The following is a 26,787-nucleotide window of genomic DNA, read 5'->3' on the forward strand; positions in this document are numbered from 1 at the left end:
ACATGTGGTGTGGTAAGCCTTGAGTTTCAGCCTTTTCTGTGTTAAGAATGATGTTAGCTTGGAGAGTGCTCTTTACTCCTGTGTTTTCTTAAGGGGTTTGTGTAGGATTGGTACTTTTCTTTGAGATGGAGGCTTGCTCTGTCATCCAGGCTGGAGTGCAGTGGTGTGATCTTGGCTCACTGAAGGAGAATTGCTTGAACCAGGAAGAGGAGGTTGCAGTGAGCCGAGATCACGCAATTGCCCACTGTAGCCTGGGTGACAGAGCGAGGCTCAAAGAAAGAAAGAGGAGAAAGAGGTGAGAGAGAGAGAGAGAAAGAGAGGTTCAAGCGATTCTACTGCCTCAGCCTCCTGAGTAGTTGGAACTACAGGTGCTTGCCACCACACCTGGCTAAATTTTGTATTTTCAGTAGAGATGGGGATTCACCGTGTTGGCCAGGCTGGTCTCCAACTTCTGAACTCAAGTGATCCGCCCGCCTCAGCCTCCCAAAGTGTTGGGATTATAGGCATGAGCCACTGCGCCTGGCCTTTTCTTTCTTTTTTCTTTTTCTTTCTTTCTTTCTTTCTCTCTTTCTTTCTTTCTCTCTTTCTTCTCTTTCTTTCTTTTTTCTTTTTCTCTCTTCCTTCCTTTCTTTCTCTCTCTCTTCCTTCCTTTCTTTCTCTCTCTCTTTCTTTCTCTCTCTCTCTTTCTCTCTCTCTCTGTCTCTTCTTTCTCCTCTTTCTTTCTTTGAGTCTCGCTCTGTCACCCAGACTAGAGTGGGCAATTGCGCGATCTCGGCTCACTGCAACCTCCTCTTCCTGGTTCAAGCAATTATCCTGCTTCAGCCTCCCAAGTAGCTGGGATTACAGGAACCCGCCACCATGCGTGGCTAATTTTTTGTATTTTTAGTACGGTTTTGCCATGTTGGCCAGGCTGGTCTCGAACTCCTGGCCTTAGGTGATCTAGCTGCCTCAGCCTCCCAAAGTGCTGGGATTTCAGGTGTGAGCCCACCACGTGTGGCCGGGATTGATACTTTTTCATCCTTAGATATTTGATAGAATTTATCAGTGAAACTGTTGGGTCCAGAATTTTTTTTGTGGGAAGAATTTAAATATGAACTCAATTTCTTTAATAGTTATAATTCAGATACTCAATTTTTTCTTGAGTCAGCTTGGGTATATTTTGTTGTTTAGGGTATCAGATTTATTGACATAATTTGTCACAATATTTCCTCATCATTTCAGTGCCTTTGAGATATGTTGCGATGTTGTTCCTCATGTTGATAATTTTTTTTTATTTTTTTTTAATCAGTCCTCCTAGAGGTTTATCAGTTTAATAGATTCTTGAAGAACTAGCTTTGGTTTCAATCATTTTCACTATTTTTCTATTTCACTGATTTCTACTCTATATTGTTTTTTTCCTTCTCTAATTGCCTGTGTATATATCATTTCTGACATCCTTCATTATTTTTGTGTATTCAAGTTTTCTTCTGATATTATTGTGTTTTTGCCTGAAGCACTTCATTTCTCTCAGTTTAGGTCTTTTGGCAATTAATTCTCTCAGCTTTTATTTGCCTGAAAAAGTTTTTATTTCTGAAGACAATTTTCACTAGATATAGAATTCTAAGTTGACAGTTTCAGTATTTTAAGAGATGTCATATCATTGTATTCTGGCTTGTATGGTTTCTGACTGGAAGCCTGTGGTCATTCTTAATTTTTGTTCATTAATGTATAAAACACATTTTCCTGCCTGCGGCTACTTGTTTTTTTTGAGGCATTCTTGCTCTGTCATTCAGACTGGAGAGCAGTGGTACGATCTCGGCCCACTGCAACCTCCACCTCCCGGGTTCAAGCAATTCTCATGCCTTAGCCCCCTGAGTAGCTGGGGCTGCAGGCACATACTAACATGCCCAGCTATTATTTTTTTTTTTTTGAGACAGAGTTTCACTCTTGTTGCCCAGGCTGGAGTGCAATGATGCTATCTTGGCTCACCACAACCTCCGCCTCCTGGGTTCAAGTGTTTCTCCTGCCTCAGCCTCCCAAGTAGCTGGGATTACAGGCATGCACCACCATGCCTGGTTAATTTTGTATTTTTAGTAGAGACTGGCTTTCTCCATGTTGGTCAGGCTGGTCTGGAACTCCTGACCTCAGGTGATCCATCCGCTTCAGCCTCCCAAAGTGCTGGGATTACAGGCGTGAGCCACTGTGCCCGGCCCCAGCTAATTTTTTGTATTTTTAGTAGGGACAAGTTTTCGCTATGTTGGCCAGGCTGGTCTCGAACTCCTGGCCTCAAGTGATCTGCCTGTCTAACATATTCTAATATTTTTCCCAGTGTCTTTTTGTTTCAATTTTTCTTTTTTTTAAAGCATACTGAAGTTTAAGATGTTTTTACTGCCATCAAATCTTTTTTCTATAATGTTTATTAAACTTTATGCCTAATTGCCCTTTCTTCCCTGATGTCAGGTAAATAAGTACCCACACATTTTGAGTTTTCATGCAATGAAGAGTAATTTAAAAGATAATAAATGTATCTACAATTTATTTTCAAATGGTTCAGCCAAAATGAAGTTTTATACACATACACAGACACACACAGAAAGCAAATATGTTAAAATGTTAACTCCTGGTGAATCTAGATGAAGGATAAATGAGTGTCCATTATACTGTCCTTCAACTTTTAAGTGAATTTGAAATTTTTCAAAATAGTAAGTTGGATGTGGAAAATTCTTTGCCGTAAGCTAGAAATTAGCTAAGCTTCTAGGTGTTTTGTGACCCACCTTATCATGTGAAATATCTTTATCATACAGTAGTCTGTGGGGTTTATAAGAAATGTTCTGCTGCATTAAAAAAAAAAGAAATGTAAATATATAGTGAATAAAGGTCATCTTCCATGGCTGAATACATTACCACAAATGTAATTTATACAATTTTGTTTTTTAGCAGAAAAGTGTCTTAAAAACTGATTCATTAAAATGAGACATGTTGTGTTGTAGTGTGACCCATTTCCATGTTACAGTTGAGAAACTGGATGTTCAGAAAAATTAAGTGACCTAAGTAGTACCTCCTGAGTTGGAATTAACCCAGGACCCCTGACTCTAGTCCTGCTTTTTTTCCTCTAAAGTGTAAACCATGACTACTACTGCTAGCTAATACTTCTCTTTCCATCTCCCTCTCCCCATTCTCTCCCAACTGCCCACTTCCAGAAGTAAGGATTTAAAAAGGACTAACGTTTGTTAGATTTTTTTTTAAAATGTTAAGCCTAGGGTATATCATTTATAGAAGAGTTAAATAAGTTTGAAAGAAAAAATTACCTACAGTTTTACCACTTAAAAGTTGTTAACATTTTCATGTTTATTCTTCCCTATTTGTCTATTATTTTAATTTTAATTTAATTTTATTTTATTTTATGGGTTTTTTTTTTTTTTTTTTTTGCTGCTGCTCCTTGTGGAACAGGGCTAACCCATAGGCAGTGTGTCCAGAGTCAGCCCGTACGAATATTTTAATGTGCTCATTTGTACATTCTGTTTAACTTTACTTTTGCTTAAATACGTGCTTAGCTTCTTTTTGTGCCAACAAGTTTACAACTGTATTGTTAGTGGCTACACAGTATTCCATATATGAATAAATAAAGTTCACTGATTAAATAAAGTTATATATTTAATCAATCGTCATACATTTAGGTTACCTGTTTGTTCAGAAGTACAGTGTTGTGACATGCATTTTTTTTTTTTTTTGAGACGGAGTCTCACTTTGTTGCCCAGGCTGGAGTGCAGTGGCATGATCTTGGCTCACTGCAACCTATACCTCCCAGCGATTCTCCTGCCTCAGGCTCCTGAGTACCTGGGACTACAGGCACATGCCACCAAGTTCAGCTAATTTTTGTATTTTTAGTGGAGATGAGGTTTCACCATGTTGGCCAAGCTGGTCTCGAACTCCTGACCTCAGGTGATCTGCCCACCTTGGCCTCCCAAAGTGCTGGGATTATAGGCGTGAGCCACTGCAGCTGGCCCATACATTATTTAGGTTTTTTTTTTTGTATGCATTCTTACTTATTTTCCTAAGGTAGATTTCCTTTAGTATAATTAATTACAGACCAGGTTGATTTTTAAGGTTCAGTGGGTATTTCCAGATTGTCCTGCAAAAGAGTAGGGCCAGTTCTTAACTCCTGAAAACAGCGCATAAAGGTACCCACTTCTTGGCTGGGCGCAGTGGTTCACGCCTGTAATCCCAGCACTTTGGGAGGCCGAGGCAGGCAGATCACCAGAGGTCAGGAGTTCGAGACCAGCCTGGCCAATGTGGTGAAACCCCATCTCTACTAAAAATACAAAAATTAGCTGGGCGTGGTGGCAGGCGCCTGTAATCCCAGCTACTCAGGAGGCTGAGGCAAGAGAATCACTTGAACCTGGGAGGCGGAGGTTGCAGTGACCTGAGATTGCGCCATTGCACTCCAGCCTGGGGGACAAGAGCAAGACTTTGTCTCAAAAAATAAAAAATAAAAATAAAAATAAATAAAGGTACCCACTCCTTCTGTATCCTTGCTGACACCACGTTTATTGTTTAACAAAAAGATTGTTAATTTGATGAATGATTGTTTTTAACTTATACTTATTATTTCGTAGTAAAATTTAACATTTTTAAATTTGTCTATTGGTTATTTTTCCTGTTTTGTAAATTGTTTTTTCATATATGTTGCCCATTTTTCTGTTGGTTTATTTTATATTGAGTTGTTAGAGTACATGTTCTGCAAATGGTTTTCCTATTTAATCATTTGCCTTTTTAATTTGTTATTACTGTTTTGATAAGCAGAAGATTGTGTTTTTGCATGTGCGGTATTTTTTTTGTTTTTTTTTTTTTTTTTGAGACGGAGTCTTCCTCTGTCACCCAGATTGGAGTGCAGTGGTGCCATCTCTGCTCACTGCAACCTCTCCCTCCTGGGTTCAAGCCATTCTCCTGCCTGAGCCTCCCAAGTAGCTGGGACTACAGGTGCCCACCAACACGCCCAGCTAATTTTTGTATTTTTTAGTAGAGACAGGGTTTCACTATGTTGGTCAGGCTGATCTTGAAATCCTGACCTTGTGATCTGCCCGCCTTGGCATCCCAAAGTGCTGGGATTACAGGCATGAGCCACCATGCCCGGCCACTGATATTTTATTTAGATGAAACATACTGGTTTATTTTGGAAGCCAATGACCTCACGGATTTACATCTTAAGAGAGGAATCATAAACTGTAGGGCTTAAAGCTGCCAAAGATTGACTGTATGCCAGATGCAAAGGATATTGGAGCTTTAACTCTATTAAGTCTATTAGAATTGTTATTGCTTTTATTGGTGCTTTCCTTACAGAATTGTACAGGTTTTAGGGTATAGCCATAATCTTATTTTCCCAGGAGACCTCTTAGATTCAGTGCATACTATTATAGAATATGAGGCTTTTCCTCAGTGTATATTAGCTGAATTATCTGTACTATGGTGTTTTGAAGCAACTGTCCAGTTATCTCCTGTATGCATTCTTGGCTCAGAACTATTGACTTTTCATAGTTCCTTAATCACTATTTAATACATTTTAGGATTCTGTAATCCTGTGAACTACCCTCATTGTAGGTTTCTCATAGTCTAAGTGAAATTAGTACTCTAAAAGTTATCTGTTTTATAATATTGCTTATATCTTTACAGCAGACTGGAAATTAATAGGGTGTGTGTGGATGTGTGTTGGAGGGTAGTGGATTTTGGGTGAAGGGGCTTTCATTCTGCTACAGCTCTGTTGATTTGGAGGTGTAATGGGATGTTTTCGGCTAAGGAAATGTTACGTACGCTGTAGTGTGGGCTTTATGAAAGTAGGTCCAGAGATAGTAGCAGCTGAAGTTCCTAGGTCACTTCTCTGACTTTTGTACCTCAGTTTTGGTTTGGAAAGCCTGAAAACTTTTGATAGGAACACTTGGCCATGTTATAGTTTTTAAGCTGGGGGGACACACAGGTTTTACCTGGAATAATACTATTTCCCAGTCAGTTGTTCAGACCATTTGAAGAGCCATTGCAAGGAAACGGCTGAGAAGTTGGTATCTTCCTTTGTCGTGATTGCATTATTTACCTATAAATTCTCTATAATTTCAGTATTGTTACACTAGAGGCTGATCAACACTAACACACCTGACTTTGTATAGCTTTTAGGCTCTTCAAAATAGTACGTGGTATATCTAAACTATAAAAGTGAGGTGAGAATTTGCATATATGTAAATATGAAAGTTACTACTAAAGGTTTCATTAGACACATAATACACATGGCTCTGCTGTGGTTTAAAACTGACTTTTTCATTTAAGGCAATCTGGACTCTGTTAGTGAGAAATAAATTGTTTTTCTTGGTTTTATTCTCTAAGGGATCCAGCATTCGGAGGCAAACATGAAGCTCCATCCTCTCCAATTTCATGGCAACCATGTGGAGATGATCAAAATGCTTCCCCTTCAAAACTTTCAAAGGAAGAATTAATACAGGGTATGGATCGTGTAGATCGAGAAATTTCAAAAGTAAAACAGCAGATCCTTAAACTGAAAAAGAAACAAGTAAATGTCTTTGCCTAATATATTCTAAGAATGTATGTTTTTCTCCCTACAGAAGATATTTTTGAGTTTTCCATATTTTGAAACTTTACATAAAAGGAGTCATGCCATGGTGTATATGTGCCACATTTTCTTAATCCAGTCTATCATTGTTGGACATTTGGGTTGGTTCCAAGTCTTTGCTATTGTGAATAATGCGGCAATAAACATATGTGTGCATGTGTCTTTATAGCAGCATGATTTATATACACCGTGGAATACTATGCAGCCATAAAAAATGATGAGTTCATGTCCTTTGTAGGGACATGGATGAAATTGGAAATCATCATTCTCAGTAAACTATCGCAAGAACAAAAAACCAAACACCGCATATTCTCACTCATAGGTGGGAATTGAACAATGAGAACACATGGACACAGGAAGGGGAACATCACACTTCGGGGACTGTTGTGGGGTCGGGGGAGGGGGGAGGGATAGCATTGAGAGATATACCTAATGCTAGATGACGAGTTGGTGGGTGCAGCGCACCAGCATGGCACATGTATACATATGTAACTTACCTGCACATTGCGCACATGTACCATAAAATCTAAAGTATAATAATAATAATAATAATAATAATAAAAGAAAAAAAAAAGGAGTCATGCCTTATATATTCTGACTTGCTGGTTTTTGCTACTATTGTGGTTTTCTTACATTCATTTCCTTGCTGCACTGTCTGATTCTATGATTTTAGAGAGTGAAATTTGTTTGTCCATTCTATTTTTGATTTCTTTTATAATCCATACATTGGTGCTGGTTTTTGGTTCACATGTAGAGATTTTCCAGGGCATGTGCCCAGGAATGGCAGTGCTTGGCCCAAGATTATGCACAGTGAACTATTTAATAGATGATACCAAATTTGCTAAGAAGTAACACCATTTTACATTCCCACTGGCAGCTTATGTGGGTACTGGTTTGTGTACATTCTTGCCTTTACTTGATATCATTTTTTCAGTTGGATATGAGATAGTCTTCTCTGTGGTTTGGAAGGAGGCTGAGCTTATTTTCATTTGTTTATGGGTTATTTGGGTTCCTTATGTGCATTGTTCAAGTCTTTTGTCTATAGTCTCCTATTTCATCATTGAAATTTTTAGGATTTCCTGAAGTCCCTTGTCAGATGTGTGTATAGAAGATTTGCCTAGTTTGTGGCCTGTAACTTCACTTTTAGCCCAGTATCCACTCTAAGTGTTCACTAAGTGCATTTTTTTTTCCGGATTTGGAGTCTCACTCTGTCACCCAGGCTGGAGTGCAGTGGTGCGATCTTGGCTCACTGCAACCTCTGCCTCCCAGGTTCAAGCGATTCTCCTGCAACAGCCTCCTGAGTAGCTGGGACTATAGGCGCTATAAGTGCTTTTAATGTATTCATAAAGTTGTACAGCTATCACCACTCTCTAACTCTAGAACATTTTTATCATTTCAGGAAGAAACTCCATACTTACTAGCAGTTACTCCCCATTTCCCCCTTTCCCTAGCCCTTGGCAACCACTAGTCTATTCTCTGTCTCTATGGACTAGCATATGCCAAATATCAGAAAAAACAGAATCACATGTGACCTTTTGTGTTTGGCTTCACTTATTTAGCATGTTGTCCTGATTCATCCATGTTGTATCTTGTGTCAGCACTTCATTGTTTTATATGCCTGAATCCCATTGCATGAGTATACTATGTTTTCTTTATCCATTCATTAGTTGATGGATGTTTGAGTTGTGTTCATTTTTTGACTATGATTAATCATGTACTGTGATGAGATTCATGTACTCCTTTTTGTGTGGACGTATTTTTACAATTTTCTTTATATATCTAGGAGTGGGCATATGGTAAATCTATGTTTAAATTTTTGAAAAACTTCAAAACTATTTTCCAAAGTCTCTGTACCATTTTATATTCTTACCAGCAGTGTATGGAGGTTCCATTTTTTCCTACCTCCTTGCCAACATCTCTTATTTTCCTTTTTTTAAAAAAAATATAGCTATCTTTGTAGACGTGAAGTGGTATCTAGTTGCAGTTTTCATTTGCATATCCTTAATGACTAATGATGTTGAGCATCTTTTCATGTGCTGATTGGCCATTTGTATATCTTTTTAGAGAAATGTCCATTTAGATTATTTGCTCATTTAATTGGGTTGTCTTTTTGTTATTCTAAGAATTCTTTATATATTCTGGACATTAGTTCCTTATCAGATGTATGACTTAATAGATATTTTCTCTCATTCTGTGGGTTCTTTTCACTTTCCTGATAGTATCCTTTGATGTTCAAAAGTTTTGAATTTTGTCAAAGTCCAGTTTGTTTTTCCTTTGGTCACTCTTGCATTTGGTGTTGTATCTAAGACTCACTGCCTAATTCACGGTCACAGATTTATACCTGTGTTTTCTTCTACAAATTTTATAGTTTTACCCCTTATATTTGGGTCTTTGATCCTGATAGTGTTTTTCTGGTGAACAGAATTTCTTTAGGTTTTATATGAAAACCCACTGGGGCTATTAAGGTAGTTTTACTATATTATCTTTAGAAGTTTTATAGTTTTGCTTCTCATCTTATTCTTACTCCACTGGAAACTACATGTTGTATAGTCAGTGTTCATTTATATTTACTCACATATTTGTCTTCTTACCTACTCATCATTTCTTCTCGCAACTCAAGTCTTCCATCTAGGGGAGCAGCCTTCTACTGAAAAACATCTCTTAGAATTTCCATTAGTGAAGGTCTCTTAGTTAGCAAATTCAGTATCTGTTTGGTTTTTATGACTTAAATATTGTCTTATATTTGGCCTGTTTATTAAAAGATATAGTAATTTCGTATGTGATTATTTTTTCTTAGTACATTGTCTTCTTGCTTCCATTTTTAAGGCTTTAGCTCTTGGTCTAAATCCATATTCTTTCAAGGATAATGTGAATTTTCTCTGGTTGTTTTCAATGTATTCTTTTCTTCAGGGTTCCATTATTTTTATGATGATACATTTAGGTGTTTTTTTTTTCTTTTAAATCTGTCCAACTTGAGCTTCCTGAATATGAAAGGTGGAGTTTTTCATCATTTTGGGAAAATTCCAAGCCATTATCTTTTTTACAAAACATTTCTAACAGTTTATTATTCTACTTATGAAATCCTGTTAGTTGTAATATCTTATCACTCTTGTCTTCCATGTCTCTTGTTTCTTTCTCATTTTTTACTTCTTTGGGCTTCATTCTGAGCAATTTCTTCAGCCTGTCTTCCAGTTTACATTTTCCTTTTCAATTATATGTAATCTGCTGTCAAATCTGTCTTTAATTTCAACAATTATGTTTTTATTTCTGGAATTTCTGTTTGGCTCCTTCTGGAAAATCTGCCTGCTCATTTTAAAAATGTTTTTTTGCTTTCATTGAGTTCTATTACATTTTTATTATATGCCCAATAATTCTAATTAAGTCTTTATTGGTTGATTTTGCTGAGTCTCTTTTCTTTTGTCTTTATTTTCTTTACTTCTACAATGGTAATAATCTAGTAATAACACCAACTAAATCACATGATTGTTTTATGAATTGAGATAATGAATATATTGCATAATATCTGGTACATAGTAAATAGTAAATGTACATGCAATCCATTATAATAATTAGAAATAATGAAATATAATGTATGATTATGAAATGTACCAGAGCCACAAATTTTATTGAATGATAGAAAAGACAACTAGAGAAAACAAAGAAATATGCCATAGCTGGATGGAAACAGTAATAATAATGTTGTATATTCATCTTGGACTAAATCATGTCTCATACAATTTCAATAAAATTCCAATTAAATTTATTTTTAAAACATGGCAAATACATTGTAATGTTAATGTAAAAGAACAAACAGGGCCAGGCTCAGTGGCTCAACCTGTAATCCCAGCACTTTGGGAGGCTGAGGTGGGCATATCACGAGGTCAGGAGATCGAAACCATCCTGGCTAACACGGTGAAACCCCATCTCTACTATAATACAAAAAATTAGCCTGGCGTTGTTGCGGGCGCCTGTATTCCCAGCTACTCAGGAGTCTGAGGCAGGAGAATGGCGTGAACACAGGAGGAGGAGCTTGTGGTGAGTGGAGATCACGCCACTGCACTCCAGCTTGGGTGACAGAGCAAGATTCCATCTCAAAAATAAAATAAAATAAAATATAAAAAGAAAAAAATTTGTGTCTTCTTTCCTCATTAACGTTGGTTGAAAGCATGTTTGCACTTGTCTTTGACTTGTGTTTTATTAACATCGATTGGCATATTAAAAGTCCCTCTCAGCTTACCTTGTCTAAAAAAATGTAAGAAAAAGGGCCTGTGGGAAGGACTATGAGGCAGAGGGGCTGGTGTGAGCACATGCTGGGCAGGAGGAAAGAGGTAACAACCAGGACCAGGGAAATCCCCAAACCCAGCAAGTCAGGGAGCCAAATGAAAGCCTTTCATCCTGTATCAGCCACCTAACCCCATCGATACTCCAAGGGAACATTCTCTTTTAGAGATACTCATTGTCCTGTGTTTTCTGTCATCTTGTAAAGGAATCTGATTTCTCCCATTAGCCTTTCACCAGACTAAAATTTCACATTAGAATGCTATTCTTTAGAAGGCATCTACTTAGATTAGGCTACAAGGAGATTGAGGAAGTTACTGTCAGTCACTTATACCCCACAGGGGCATTAATTCACCAGAGCTTTGGTGGGGCAGTAGAGGAGCTCATTACAAGCAGGTCTGGATGCTGCACGAGTGTAAAGGGGACAGAAGGATCCAGGACACCTAGGCCTGGAGATAGCGCCAATGCTAGGAGGTACTGTTATTATTCCCATTTTACAGAGGAGGAAACAGACACAGGCAGGTAATGTGATCAAGACCATGCTGCCCCACAGTACAGGAACCAGGATCTAAACCCAGGCAGCCTGCCTTGCCATCAGAGCTCTCACCCATAACCTCGTGCTCCCGTTAAGCAGGATTGCCCTGTGGCCAGGGTCACAGCTTCTGGGTTCACGTTCCAGCTTCTCTACCATTTCCAGCTGTGTGACCTTGGGCATGTTACTTGTCTGTGCTCAGTGTCCTTTGCATAGTGGGTATAGCAATACCTGCCTCATGGAGTCCCTTAATTGAGTTAATAGATGTAACTTGCTTAGAATGGTGCCATGCACATCGTCACCATCCAGTACATATGGGCTGTCATGCCTGAATCCCAGATGGATACATATCCTTGAAGGGTCTAAAATCTAGGATCCTGAAATGCCAGGCAGTGGGATCCTGAAATCCTCTGGCAGCATTCTACCATATTTTGGCTGCAGAATTGTACCCTGCTTCCCGGGGCTAGAAGGTGTGGGATCAGCTGCTTACTCATTTCAGCCCCAAAGTAGGCAAAGAAGGTTTTGTCACAGGCTTGCCTGGGGCCCAGCCCCTGTAACCTCCCCTTGTCCCTCCCTTGCATGTTCCCTCCCCCAGATTAACACATGCACTCCAGGCCTTCTGCGCCCCAAGGGAAGGAGAGAGGGTGGGGAGTGGGTTCACTGGTCCACCAAAGCATGCTGCCTCCAGCACTGCTGAACTGATGGGTCCAGGGAATGGGCCTGGAGCTGAAGGGGTCTTGCCCTCCCTTTAACTTTAAGCCTTGATTTGCAGTGACCCAAGAGCTTTATCTCTTCCTGTGAGCCTGTCTGGATGTTTATGCTGGATGGCACAGGCCCCTTCTGGCAGGGATGCACAAGCCAGGGCCTGGCTGGCAGCCATGGCAGGTGAGGAGACCTTGGCAGATGAGAAGACCTTCTGCTTCAGCTTCAATGTATGGGTCTTCTCCCAGATCTCAGTACATTCCTCTTGAGCCATGCTGGGCCCCAGTTTAATGAAACCTTCTGTGGCAGCATCATGGTGTCCAGGGGTATAATCTGGAGCATGTGCCAGTGCTGCCCCAAAGTATGTGGTTGTGGGGCTGAGTGGAGCCAGAAGGGCTGGATCTTGTACCTCTTCCATGTATCAGCCCCATCCTTCAATCATCTTGTTATTTTCATTTTGACTCCCTGTTTTATTCTTTCTTCTCTTCTGAGCACCCATCCATTCATTTATCCATTCATCCATCTATTCATTCATCCATCTATTCATCCATCCATTCATCCCAACATCAATATATCAATCCATGCATCCATCCATTTATTTGTCCAACCACCCATCCATCTATCTTTCCATCATTTAGCATAAGGATTGATCAGAAGCCTCCTTGTTCTGGAGCCGCAGACCAGACACCATGGGGAGACACGATGAAAAACAACATATGATTTGTGGGCTTGAAACAAAAGTTAATGAGTGCTTACCACCTGCCTGGCAGTCCTGCATTTAGGGTGCAGTTCTCCCCTCATCATGAGCTTTTTGGTACCTTCTATAGTTTCATTTTGTAGTAGAGAAGGCTGAGCCTCATAAAGTGGGGTCACACAGCTGCGTAGTGGAGTTTGGACTGGAGCTCAGATGTGTGTGACTTAGGCATCACCCTCTGCCTTGAGTCCTCCACTCCTGGGTCCCAGAGCTGCTAAGCATTCTGGGGTTGGTCAGCTCTATCCTTGGTGGCATGCATTGAGCAACTCTCCATATTTTGGAGTCTTAATGTATTCCTAGCCTTAGTGATGGCAAGGACCCTGCTTTGGGAGACTTGGGTTCTAGTTCCAGTCCTGTCCCAAACCTTCTTTGTGATCTTTGTCTTTTTGAGTCCAGTATTTGCATCTGCATAATAGGACACAAGCACCAATTTTCACTGCCACATAGGGGTATTACAGAGGTCAGAGAAGAGAAGAGATATATGAATATTTGTAGACTGTAGAGTGTTTTGTTTAGGGGAAGGGCTGTCAGGTCCTGACAACCCTCTGGAATGAACATGTCAGAAGTTGTAAACCTTCAATGCCCAGAGAGGTGGAGTGATCCTTCCAAGGTCACATAGCTAGTCAGAGACAGACCTAGGGGAAAAAAATGAGAGAATCATGGATTCTAACTTGGGCTCTGTCTCTTAACTGCCTGGGAGACTGCTCAAGCCCCTTCCCTCTCTAGGCCTCAGTTTCCTTGTTTTTACAATATGTGAGACAGGATGAGGGAATGGATGGAGAGGATATCTGTGGGCCCTGCTAGAACTCACCTCTAGGGACCAGGCTTGGGAAACCCCAGAACCCCCATATTGTCCTTTACACCTGGGTGGCTGTGCTCAAGGTCTCAGGGAGGGGGGGACTCCTGTGGCCCTGGACTCCTTAGCCCTTCCCCTTCTGTGGGCCCACCCTGGGCTGTCAGCATGTTGGGGTGCTGGAATGGTCTGAGCTGGTATTCATTACTCAGAATGGTAGTCATTTCTGAGGCAGTTTATGGTAACCTCACCTCTGTCCATGCCATGTCCTGAGCAGAGGTCCCGGGGAGAAGTCCTGGGGGCCAGAGCCACCCATGTCACCACTAGCCATGGTAGTCCTCTTCCCCATGAGGAGGCTGCACCCTGGGAGATGGCATTGGGTGGAACGGAGCATCTGTCCTGACCTCCTCGTTAAGCAGAGGTGGCTCTGGGACTCTGGGCAGAGATACTGGAGTGGCAGTGGGAAACGAAGTGGAGAAGGAAATATTGCTGGGTACTAATGAGTCACAGTTGATAGACTCATGTCTTCATGTGCTGTGGAGGCACTGTGGTGGGGTGCAGATGGCATATGTTTTGGTGACCTACAGGCTTACATTCAAATAGCTGTTACCTCATGTTCCACGTCTGTGACCTTGGCAGGGGGAGCTCCTCAACCCTGAACCTTGCACAGCTGAGTGGGAGAAACCAGAGTGGTCTTGTGTTGTCAGGGACCTGGCATCATACCTGGCACAGAGCACTTGCAAAATCTTCATTCTCAAGATTAGCATTTGTAGCTCTGGGGGATACACAGAGATGTCTGTTTATGTATGGGCATGTATATGTGGATAGGTGTGGGTCTGTTTGTGTGTGTGGGAGTGCATGTTTCAGGGACAGAGGCTATCAAAACCAGCACAAGTTGACTCTAATAAGGGAAGGGAGGAAAGTGCATGGTAAACCAGGAAGACACTCTAGAGATGAGGCTTTATGCACCCCACATGGTCTCTTGGTGCCTGTGCCATTGTAGCCTTCAGTGCTCATGCCTGTCCTACCCTAAGGGTCCTTCCCTGGATCTCAGTGCCTGGCCTGTGGAAAGCTTCAGTAAATAGGGAAACAAATATAAGGGAATATAACTAGCTAATTAGGTTAATTAAGTGAGGAGTAGCCATTTCTAACATGCATTAAGCTGTCCCTGATTTTTAGGCCCTGGAGGTCTAGTGAGAGAGATAATTTGCGGCATGATGGGGAGGAAGTAGGATTCACAAAGAGGGTGAGCCGGGCTTTGTAGGTGAAGTAGAAATTCAGCAGGCAGAGAAGATGTAGGAAGACGCTCCAGGCAGAAGAGCAACAGGATCAAAGCCATGTGGTGAAAGAACAAGGCAAGTGGGTCAGCAATGCTACTAGAGGGGGAGGGGAACAAGTCAAGGTGGAAATGGAGGGGCCTCAGCTCCTCAGTGCCTGGGGTGTCATGCTAAGGAATTTGGATCTTACCCTTTAGTCAAACGGACAAGGGAGGGACATGACCAGGTTTGCAGTTTGAGAAAATTATCAGGCTGATATCTGGAAAGAGGAAGGTCTAGGGCAGCAAGACTAATGTGAGGCTTCTCTGTTCAGGTGAGAGACAGTGGTCATCTGGATTAGGCAGAATTTGAAACCAAGGCTGTAGGAACTGAGAAGACAGTTCCAGTTTACCATATGTGTAGTACCTGCTGTGGCCGGCAGGGCACCAGCACTTCCACCCAGATTATCTCATTAAAATTCTAAAGCAGACCTGGTCAGCTCTGGAAGCCACCTGGGCCTCAGGCATGAGAGAGGAGGAGGAATTGGGGCAAATCTAGTGGGTGGGTGCAGTTGGAGATGCTGAGCCTATTAGCAAAGATGGGACAGGAATGTGGGGAGCAGGGAAAGGAGTGGCAGGGAGAGTGAGGCCTTTCCCTGCCTGGCTGCAGCCTTACCCATAAGCCTCCCATTCCTCATTCCTGACAGATCTGCTGGACCCAGGACCAGGAACCTGGTTGGTGTTGAAGGTTCTGTCTCCTCTGTGGGCCTCCCTCCCTCTGCTTCTTCCTTCTGAGGATAGCTCAATGTTCTGCCTAAACATGAATCTGACTACATACTCTCCTGCTGATAAATCTTCAAGGATTCCTCTGATTCTGGGCAAAGCCTGAGCTTCTTAGTTTTATGTTCTGGGGGTCTCCATTGTTTGATATCCCCTCCCCAGCTTCAACTCTTCCTGCTCCTCCTCATCAAACTACCTGTATTTTAATATGCTACCTCCTCTCCTTTTCCTCCAAGATTTTCAGAATTGTGGTTGTGATGATGATGATGATGGTGAGGATGGTGAGGGTAAGAATGGTGATGGCGATGATGATAGTGTTGGTGATTGTAAGGATGGTGATGGCGATCATGGTGATGATGATAATGGTGCTGACTGGGCTATGAGGTAATGGAGGCAGAAAAATGGCAGTTTCTAGGAAGTATAGAGCCAGCTGGGAACTGCAAGGCAACCTTAGTGGGGGTGGAAGATGTCGGGCCTCTGCCTCATTTCTAGACATCTGGGGAAAGCTCACCCCTCACAGTAGTTCCAGGGACCCCTCCATCCAGCATTTCCTTCTCGCAATCAGCATGGAGCTTTTGGGGTGCAGAGAAGTGTCTTCTATTCTTGCGCTCTGTGGGAAGGGAAAAGGGGGAGTGGTATTTATGAACCCAGTATAATACAGTAGGGTCTCATCTAATATATTTTGGGAGAATTTTCAGCTGAAGAGAGCAAGCCTCAGAGAAGTCAGGTAACTTTATCTTCAATAACATCCAGGTGTGATTTATTGAACAGTTACTGTGTGCCAGGCAACATGCTGGGTTGTTCCTTATATGTTATCTCATGAAATCCTACAGCAACACAACAAGACAGGCATAACTACCCCATTATAAAAATTGTGGTAAAATAAACTAAAAGTTACTGTCTAACTATGTTTAAGTTTACATTTCGGTGGCATTAAATACATTCACAATGTTGTGCAACCAATTTCCAGAATGCTTTTCATCTTGTAAAACTACAATTCTGTAACTCATTTAAAAACAACTCCCCAATCACCACCCTCCCCAGGACCTGGTAGCCACCATTTTCATGTCTGTCTCTATGGATTTGACTACTCTAGGTGCCTTGGAAAAGTGGAATAATACAGCATTTGTCTTCTTGGTCTGGCTTATTTTGCTCAACCTAATGTCCTCAATGTTCATTCTTGACGCAGCAGGTGTCAGAATCTCCTTCTTTTCAAGGATGAACACTATTCCACTGTATGCATAGACAGCATTTTGTCGATCCGTCCATCCATCCATGGACACTTGGGTTGCTTCCACCTTTTGGTTATTGTGGATGATGCTGCTCTGAACATGGTTGTGCAAGTATCTCTTCCAGGCTAGCCCCATTATACAGAAGAGCATAGAGAGATTCTGGGATGAGGGATGACCTGCCTGGGGCCTTTGGTGAGGTCCTGGTGGAGGATCTCCCAGACCTCAAAGGCAGAGTTCCTCTCCTCACCCCACTGCCTTTCTCAGGACCTGCCTCCTGCTCCACCACACAGTGCCCACTCCCTGGTACTAGACTTGCTAAGGCCGCTTGATCCCTGAAAATTCAGGGACAGGAACTGGTGAGCACAACTACAGTCACTCACTTCTCTGTCCCCTACTGCAGATTCTGTGCCAAACAATACATGATAATGACCTGCTTTCCACTCTTTCACCAGATGTGGACGAGGCACCTGCTGCATGCCAGGCATGTGTGGATACTGGATGGAGACCCCTGGGAAATGAGAAGATGTGAGCTCCTCAAGGCCAGGGGCATCCCTTTCACTTGCTGCTACCCTGTGAGGGATGGAGGGGAACCCTGAAGCATTGGAGAAGTGCATGAGTGACCTAGCTCAGATGATGATATCATAGTAACCCTGTTTATTCTCACCTACCATGTGCCAGGCATTATGCGATGTACTTTGCACACATTACCTGCTGTAAAGCTCAGAGACAACTGTAGGAGTGAATCTGTTATGCCTCCCACTTTACAGGGGAGGAAACTTATGCCCAGAGAGGTGAACCAGTCTTCCCCAGGCCTTGCAGCTAGTCTCTGGGATGCGGATCCAGGCGGTCTGACTCAGAGATCCCCTCATCCTCTTGGTTTTTGCCCCTGCAGCCCTCTGGCCTGTCCCCAGAGCCCTGTATCCTGCGCCACCCCGAAGATAACCTGGACATGGGCTTCAGCAAAGGAAGCAACCCCAGCACATCTCCATTTGATAGGGAGGAACCTCAGGCCCACCACAGGAGCCCTGGGCTTCAGGTGGTATAGGTGCTGGCTGAACCACAATGCACCCATGTTGGAGGATACACCCTAGGATGGACAGCAGCAGGAGGTCTCCCTGCCCAACACCTGGTAGTGGTACCTGAGAACAAAGGAGGAGAAGGAGGCTTTGGAAACAGGTGTGGAGAAGCCCAAGGAGGAAGAAGAAGTCTTGGACTATGGGCTGCTGGATGGCCTCAAGGAACCCATCCCAGAAAAGGAACTTTGAGACTTATACCAAGGGCTGAGATGAAAGTGCTCCCTATTTTCTATCCTGGAACTGCTGCAAACCTCGGTGTGACATCACAGGGCCTCATTTCCCTATTTGTAAAATGGGATTATATGGGGGTTCCAATGAGACACTGGACCGACAGCATTTTGAGAATTGTAAAAAATGTACAGTGAGGGAATAATTATTATCAATGGAGCATTGCTCTTCCAATAGTTAGTATTCTTTAGCAAATATTTGAAGGTAAAATATGATTTGTTGGGGAGGTTTGCAGCAGCTGAGACCCTCAAGAGTCTTTTCTGTCTCCGTTCAAAGCTGGCCTCTGACAGGGACCTTCTTGGTGCCACCCCTGGGCCCCTCATCCTTTGTGCAGGCTTCTCAGGGTTCTTATTTCTATTGCATCTTGTGGTTCCCTAGTGGATGGCGTGCTCCATCTTCACTCAGAGATAACTGCATCTCCTCCAGGCCCATGTCCCTTGTGCAGCACCCACTGCTCCCTCACCAGGATTCAAACCTTCTGTGACTGACCTCTGCTGACCTCCCTCATTCTTTCTGCTCCTCCAGTTCCATGCCTGTGCCCCTCAGTCCCGTGGCTCACACTCTCACCCAAGCTGTTCTCCATCGGGATTTCCTTGGCTCCCTTTTCTGCTCGGCAAATTTGTGTTCATCCTTCAAGCCCTGCACAGATGTCCTCCTCTCAAAGCCTCCCTGAGGTCACACAGTCCAGGAACAAGGTAGTCCTTGCTCCTCTGCTGCCTCTAGGTTTTGTGCCTTTATCACTTTGGTGTGACTGCCTGCCTCCTGCTGAAGGGAGGCATTTTGGCTTTACTCACCTCAGTATCTCCTGGGTCCAGCTGAGTGTCTGGCCTGACCCAGAATCCGTGCTCATCAAGGGTTTATAGTACTCACAAGGATCCAGGAATATTTTGCAAATAATACCACCCCCCCGCCAACGCTTCTCCAATGTTTACTTTCTCAGCTCCTTTACTCTTTGACATTCAAATTTCTAAATGGCCTGTATGTATTTACAAAGCCTGGTAAAACGCCCTAGGATTATGGATGAAATTCAGCTTTCCGGCAAATGAATCATTTGGCATTGGCTGAGTATCTGCTCTGTGCCAGATACTAAGCTGTGATCTCTAGAAAGAGTCATGAACTACTGACACAGTCCTTGACCCTGAAGAGCTCAGAATCCAGTGAGCTTGATTTCTTGTAAGTTAGAGACAGAGTTCAGAGCAGAAGCTCAGGCAGGAGAAGAGAAGTAAAAGAGACACACCAGAGGCAGTGACTGCCACACAGCTGTCTGGGGACACTGAGTGCAGCAACAAATAGCTTAGGCTGACTTGGCAGCCCACGAAGGTATCACGGTTTGCTATTGCAGCATCTCACTGATGCTTTTGTTATGCTGAGCTCTGCAAAGCCCCTCTGTGCCCCAGCCCAGGATGGTGGCAGCCATGCTGTGGAGAAAAGGGCAGTGACCAGGACCACAGACTCAGAGCTTGCACCCTGGGCCACCTGCGAATGGGAGCCCTTCACATGTTCTCTGCCTCTGTGTTCAGGTTGGGGGTCCCGGCCAAGGAAGGGAGATGACCCCCATGCTGCGTCAAAAGGACCCATTCCTGGGAACAGACTATCTCTTCTTTCTGGGTAGTTTCTGCCTCTGCAGTGAGTGGTGAAACCAGACACATCCTCTCTGTTGGTGTGACACAAAGACAGGCGTTCCTGCTCGTGGGCTGAATCTTCAGATGAGGGGAGGTGTAGCACACTCCTGTGCTCTGCTGACTAAGGCAGGGACACATGTCACCCCATCAGAATGAGTGCCAGACCAATGGCTAAAATAAAATCATTTCCAATATTCAAAGGAGTCACCTTCATTCATCTACAAATACTTTTCCTTTTCTTTTCTTTCTTTCTTTTTTTTTTTTTTGAGATGGAGTCTTGCTCTGTCGCCTAGGCTGGAGTGCAGTGGCATGATCTTGGCTCACCGCAACCTCTGCCTCCTGGGTTCAAGTGATTCTCCTGCCTCAGCCTCCGGAGTAGCTGGGACTACAGGCACCCACCACCACATCTGGCTAATTTTTGTATTTTTCATAGAGACAAGGTTTCACTATATTAGCCAGGCTGGTCTTGAGCTCCTGACCTTGTGATCCACCCGCCTTGGCCTCCTAAAGTGCTGGGATTACAGGTGTGAGCCACCGCGCCTGGCCCAAGTTTTTTTCTATAAAACGACCTATTGCACTCAGGGTAGGGTAAATGAGGCATCATGCCTGCTGGCAACATGGGCCCTATCTGGAAAGTGAGTGCCCACCACCATGGCACAGTGCTGTGCAGTGCCTGTGTGGTGCTGAATCTCAGGAGCAGCCCCCATCCTGTGAACCACAACTACAGGGACCTTAGACATAAGCAAAGACCTCTGGTGGCCAGGCCTGCCAGCAAGCAGATGCTAACCCAGTCCTGGGGGTCTGCAGGGAGGTCAGGCCAGTGGAGAGGTGGCGAGACCCATGTATGGTCTCCCGAACTCCTGCCCATGCTATGCAATGGGGGCGACCACACACCTGATCTGCCTGGGAGGGTCCTGGTGTGCCCACTGCCTCACTGAGTTATGAGGGGTGCTGCCTCTCACATCTCACCAGTATCGCATTTGAAGGACAAATTATGTCTTCCCTTCTCCATCCTGTGGACCTCTGTTTCCTCATGTGCAAGTGGGGGATGATGTGCTTACATGGTTATGCAGTGGGCATATCGATAGGATCCATCTGTCAATACCCTGCATCCAGTGACCACCTGGAGCACACCTGCAGCTCGCAAGCTGGGCTTCCTGCTGCAGGGAGGGGAGTAAGCACTGCCTGGAGCCAGGGAGCTTCTCTGAAGGAGGTGTTGGAAAGGACTTGTTCCAGAATTTGGGCTTGTATTGGGAGCTTGCGGGAGGGTTGAAAGACGCCTTTGCTCCAGGTTGGATGCTGTCAGAGGCAGGGTGGATTCTATCACATGGCATCTTCCCCAATCTTACCTAGAAGGAAGGAAGACAAGACCAAAGCTAACGCTGCAATTGACAAAGAGGTAGTGGTCATGACATAGACACAGAGGAGGGGGTGTGAGGTCACTTTTGTCCATGTTTTGCATGAGCTGAGCCATGATAGCTACCAAGTGACCTTGCTTTGTCTTGACCCATCATGGTCACAGAGCGACATTGTCTCATGCTGACAACCTGTGCAGTTCAACAGGAGAACACCAATGCCTTGCCAGCAGTGGTTGCTGTCCTCCTAAGGCCTCGCTGCTCCTCCTCTGGGACCGACTGCTGACCGTGGGAGGTGTGGAGTGGGAGGGGAATATGCCGTGGGTTTTTTTTTTGCAGAGCAAGGGCAGAGGACTCTGATGCCTTCAGCTCTGGCCATCCTGAGTGTTGTGATCTGCTTCCCCTGCTTCCTACACCACCCGGAATCCCACCACGCTGCTGCAGTCACTGCCAACACATAGTGCCTTCTAAGGGACCCAGTGTCTCGGGGACACCCCCTCTCCCCTGGGAGGGAAGCAAGGTGCTCATGAAGGTCCCAGGTGGAGGTGCTGAAAGAGTGTGCAGGTGGCTTCTTGAGTGTCAAAGTCTGGGATTCCAGCTTTCAGCCTCAGGCTCCAGGTGTGTGTGCTGAGGTGGAATTTTATGCTCTCATTCACTCTCCTGTCTGGTCAGAGGAACTTGGGGCATTTCCTCTCTAGGGGAGGGAAAGGCCCTGGAGAGGTGGCCTTGCCCTGAACTGGGAAGGGGTTGGCATGGGAAAGCAGGGGCCTGGGCTCTGCCTACTGCTTGCTGACAGCTTGGGCACAGCACAGCCCTCCCTGGGCTCCTGTCTCTTTTCTCTGTATGATTAGGTGGAGGTGGATGGGATTCTGCTTCTACTCCAAGTCCTTGGGCACCATGTCAGGTACTCACACACTTATGACCCCATCTGCTCCTTGGAACAGCACTGGGGGATGGATCTGTCAACCTCATGTTGCAAATGTTTGTTCTAAATCCCACACTGTGAAGTCAGAAATACCTGGGTTTGCCCTCAGCCACTGACGGTTGCTTGCTATGTGACCTTGGACAAGTCACTGCCCTTCTCTGAGCCTCAACACCCACATTTACACAGGGGAAGAATAATACCTCCCTCTTGGGCTGCTGTGAAGCAGAGCTAATGGGTACATTGCCTCAGGCACATTGCAGGTGCTCAGAGTGTTGGTCTTTCCTTCCCTTTCTAGGTCTCCATTTCCTCATCTACACAGTAAGGAGCAACTCTATCCTGATTATAAATAAGACAATAGGTGAATGCACTCAGCAAGGCTGGGGGCAGGGATGCATAGAGAAGCTTCTTGCAAAGGTGAAGAATGTGTGCTCTGTGCCCCGTGCTGAGAGGCAGGTGAGAGGACAACAAGCCCAGCGACTGAGGCCTACAAAATGCCCCCTGCAGAGAGGGAGGAGGAGCAGTGTTCTAAGGTGTGTGGTTGGCAGCATCCCCAGTGCTTTTAGGAGAAGCAGGACTGCTTGTACTTGCTCAGGTGGGTGGTAGGTTAGGTTCTAAGGCATCTGCTGGGTATCAGATGTTGCACAAGCATCATCTCCGTGAATTCAATCTTTCCATCATCCCTGAGAGCTGGGCATTACAGGAGCATAGTGGGATTGAAACACAGGTCCTCTGAGCCTGTGCCTTTTCTACAAGGCAACTTGGTTCACAAGTAATAATAGGACCCAAAAATACACCCGCTATGCTGTGCTCACCTGATTTCATAACATCCTTGTGACCTGCGAGGTTGCTATACTGTCCTCATTTTATGGATGAGAAAACTGAGGCTCAGAGAGGCTGAATAATCTGCTCATCCTTCCAAAGATCTAAAGGGAAGAGAGGTGCTATAGCTGTGGGGCCTTCTATTCCTGGCAGGATGTGTGCAGTGCCCCAGGCCATTCTGACCCTACTGCAGGCAGGAGAAAGGGCACATGAACAAATCCAGCAGCAAGCTTCCACTGAGGGCCTCCCTGGCCTTTGCTTGCGCTAGTGCTGAGGGAGAAACAGCCTTGTTCCTTCACATAACATGGTTTCCTGCCGCCCCCAGGATAAAGGTCAGAGTCCTCAGGTCTGTGTTTGAGACTCTTCATGGTCTGCTCCCACCTGCATTTCCAGCCAAATTCTCCACTACCGCACCAGTGCAGCAGCCCTGGCCATCTGTCCCATCCCACCATCCTGCCTTGGCTCAAGCTGTTCCCTCTGTCCCATGCTATTCACACATAGAACAAGGAGAAGCTTGATAGAGGCTAGCCTGAATTTTCCATTTGAGAGCATTTTCAGCTTCTGGAAACAGACATTTAACCCAAAATTCCAGATTCCCTGCTTCTCTGAAAATAAATAAATAAATACATACATACATATATACATACATACATACATACATAAATCTGCTTTTACTCTGCACTATTCTATTTTTTGAGACAGAGTATCACTCTTGTTGCCCAGGCTGGAGTGCAGTGGTGCGATCTCCGCTCACCGCAACCTCTGCCACCCGGGTTCAAGTGAGTCTCCTGCCTCAGCCTCCTGAGTAGCTGGGATTTACAGGCATGCACCACCATAGCCAGCTGATTTTCATGTACTTTTTTTAGTAGAGATGGAGTTTCACGATGTTGGTCAGGCTGGTCTCCAACTCCTGACCTCAGGTGATCCATCAGCCATGGCCTCTCAGAGTGCTGGGATTACAGGTGTCAGTCACCTCGCTTGTCCAATCTGCACTATTCCTTAGTGTCAGACTATTTGAGCCAAACAATGTCTTTCTCATTTGGACGTGAACTTCAGGGTCTAATTTTTGTATTTTTAGTATAGATCAGGTTTTTTTTTTTTTCCACAGAGTTTAATTCTTCTCACCCAGGCCAGAAGGTGCAGTGGCATGATCTCAGTTCTATGCAACCTCCGCCTCCTGGGATCAAGAGATTCTTCTGCCTCAGCCTCCAGAGTAGCTGGGATTACAGGTGTATGTCACCATACAAGGCTAATTTTTTGTATTTTTAGTAGAAACAGTGTTTTGCCATATTGGGAAGACTGGTCTCGAACACCTGACCTTAGGTGATGAACCCTCCTTAGCCTCCCAAAGTGTGGAATTACAGGCATGAGCCAGAGCCTGGCCTCACCTGGCTAAATCTCTGTATATATGAAGAGACAGTGTTTCACCGTGTTGGCCAGGATGGTCTTCATCGCCTGACTTCGTGATCCGCTGGCCTCACCTCAGCCTCCCAAAGAACTGGGATTAGAGGTGAGAGCCACCGCACCCAGCCTCAATGTAGCTTATTATCAAAGTATTTACATAGAAATATTAATCAAACGGCACAAGCACAGATCCGATTTTGGCCCCCTCCCAGTGAGATAGGATGGGCTCATCACATCTGGTGAGGCAGGCAGGGCCTCGCTGCAGCACAGAATGATCCCATAGGTCTCAAGGCGCAGCGTCAGCTGAAACTTCACTGATCCATCAGCCCTCTGCCTCCCTCCTCCTTCGAAAGAGCAATGGCCTGCCCCGCTTCTATAAGCCCTGGGGCTCCGGAAAGCCGACCGCGCTTTACAGGACACGTGCGGGCAGGAACAGGGGCGAATCCGAGGTGCAGACCATGTGACCACGGGTGGCACTGGCGTATCCCACAGCAAATGGTGTGAATGTGTGTCACCGGGGGCATATCGGGAGACGGCGAAACAAACGGTGGTGTCCAGGTATGTGCCAGTGGAAGGGGGGAACAAGTGACCATTCGGTCAATGCCAAGGGAAATCAAAGAACACCTGGGATTCGGTGGGTGGGGGCCCTGTGCCTGACCCAAGCCAGGTTTTCAAATGCCTATCAGAGGAGCAAAGAAGTTTCTGCAGAATTCGCCCCACCCGCAACCCTCCTCCTCCCTGGTAGCCCTGACACAACTTCCCCTGCACCCAGCCCCAGCCCCAGCCCCAGCCCCAGCCCCAGCCCCAGCCCCAGCCCCAGCCCCAGCCCAGTCCCTCTGGTTCCCTGACATTCGTTTCGGCCACAAGATCAAGGGAGTCAGTCCGAACAGGAGCAGAGGAGAGGATGTCCCTCACCAATGAGACAGAAAGTGCAGAGGAAATGCGACACCACCTATCCTAGAAGACAACGCCAGTCACGGTCGCCTAGCGCTCATTCTAGGCAATCCACCCACCCATGAGGAGAAACCTGGAGAACAAGGAAGCTTCCCTGTCTGAGACACGTATGGAAGCCAAGAAATCCAGGGTCATGAGACCTGCCCAATGAAGCAGAAAGACGCTTGGAGAGAGATACAATCATGACACGGATCTGCAGGAAGTGTGTCCCTGACGCACTGGGAAGTCATCTTTGCACAAGGGCACACACACACTAACCGACAGAGAGAGGGAAAGAAAGACACAGAGACTGAGAGACAGAGAGAGAAGAGAGAATGGGAGACACACACACACACACACACACACACACACACACAGAGTCATACAGCAGAGGCATTGAAACACACCCCTCCAGGCAACCTCTGAGGCTGCGGGGTTCTGCTGTCGACGAGAACGACCCTCGGGTGAGAGAACAGCCCAGGGGCACGCAGGCCGACCTGTCCTCGAGATGACGGCGGCACGACTTTTGGGGAGACTCACCCCAACAGCGTCCGGGCAGGCCTGAGGCTGGAATGCCGTGCTGCTTCCCCCGGACTCCGCCTGGGGTTTCCTCATCCTGGTCGGCCCTTTGCGAATCCTGCCAACCGGAGACGTTCCCGTCGACCCCGTAGAGATGTCAGGCCGGAGCCTCAGAGCCCCGCCACCCAAGCACTGCCGCGGAGGGCTCCTGCTTTGCCGAGCCTCAGGGACCGGTTTCTAAGACAACCGTGGGAAGCACTGTGACGGCAGAAGCCGCTCGCGCCTCGCGCATGCGCATTGGCTGGACCGACTAGCGCTCCGCTCCTGGCAGTCAGGCTGCGTCCCCTTTAAATAATGCCCCCTCTGCGCGGCTGCAGCGAGGCTCCCGCTGCAGCCGCGGCGGCGTGTGGATACGGGGTCCAGCTTGGGACGCCGTGGCAGAGGGGGCCGCCGGTTCACTGTCCCAGGGACAAACCCCCCAGCAGTCCGCCCTCAGGATCCCCTTGAGCCGACTTCCACCGAGGGAAGGGGAGCTTCAGGACGCGTGCTGTGTTCTGGGGACTCCCGTTCAGATCCGATTTGGGCCCCCTCCCAGTGAGATAGGATGGGGTCACCACATCTGGTGAGGCAGGCCGGGCCTCGCTGCAGCACAGAATGATCCCATAGGTCTCAAGGCGCAGCGTCAACTGAACCTTCACTGATCCAACAGCCCTCTGCCTCCCTCCTCCTTCGAAAGAGCAGGGGCCTGCCCCGCTTCTAAAAGCCCTGGGGCTCCGGAAAGCCGACCGCGCTTTACAGGACACGTGCGGGCAGGAACAGGGGCGAATCCGAGGTGGAGACCATGAGACCACGCGTGGCACTGGCGTATCCCACAGCACATGGTGTGAATGTGTGTCACCGGAGGCATATCGCGAGACGGCGAAACAAACGGTGGTGTCCAGGTATGGGCCAGTGGAAGGCGGGAACAAGTGACCCTTCGGTCAAT

The 26,787-nt window shown here is 45.6% G+C and overlaps 1 protein-coding gene across 13 annotated transcripts in view; it reads right to left on the bottom strand.

Annotated features, from left to right (window-relative positions):
• LOC129051253 (tensin-3-like) overlaps window positions 1-26,787 on the bottom strand; it is a 635,743-nt gene that overhangs the window by 306,442 nt on the left and 302,514 nt on the right. For 4 of the 13 annotated variants that reach the window (XR_010138101.1, XR_010138098.1, XR_010138095.1 and 1 more), the window contains one exon: window positions 16,201-16,299. The exons of 2 other annotated variants lie outside the window; for them this stretch is intronic. Coding sequence is in view for 6 of the 11 variants with exons in the window: in XM_063718439.1 (XP_063574509.1) it covers window positions 16,204-16,299; window positions 20,909-21,196 (384 nt within the window). In the remaining 5 variants the exon portion in view is untranslated. 7 more of the 13 variants (XM_063718441.1, XM_063718436.1, XM_063718439.1 and 4 more) reach the window with 6 other exon arrangements.

This window comes from Pongo abelii, chromosome 19 (genome assembly GCF_028885655.2).
Source record: "Pongo abelii isolate AG06213 chromosome 19, NHGRI_mPonAbe1-v2.0_pri, whole genome shotgun sequence".
Lineage (NCBI taxonomy): Eukaryota > Metazoa > Chordata > Mammalia > Primates > Hominidae > Pongo > Pongo abelii.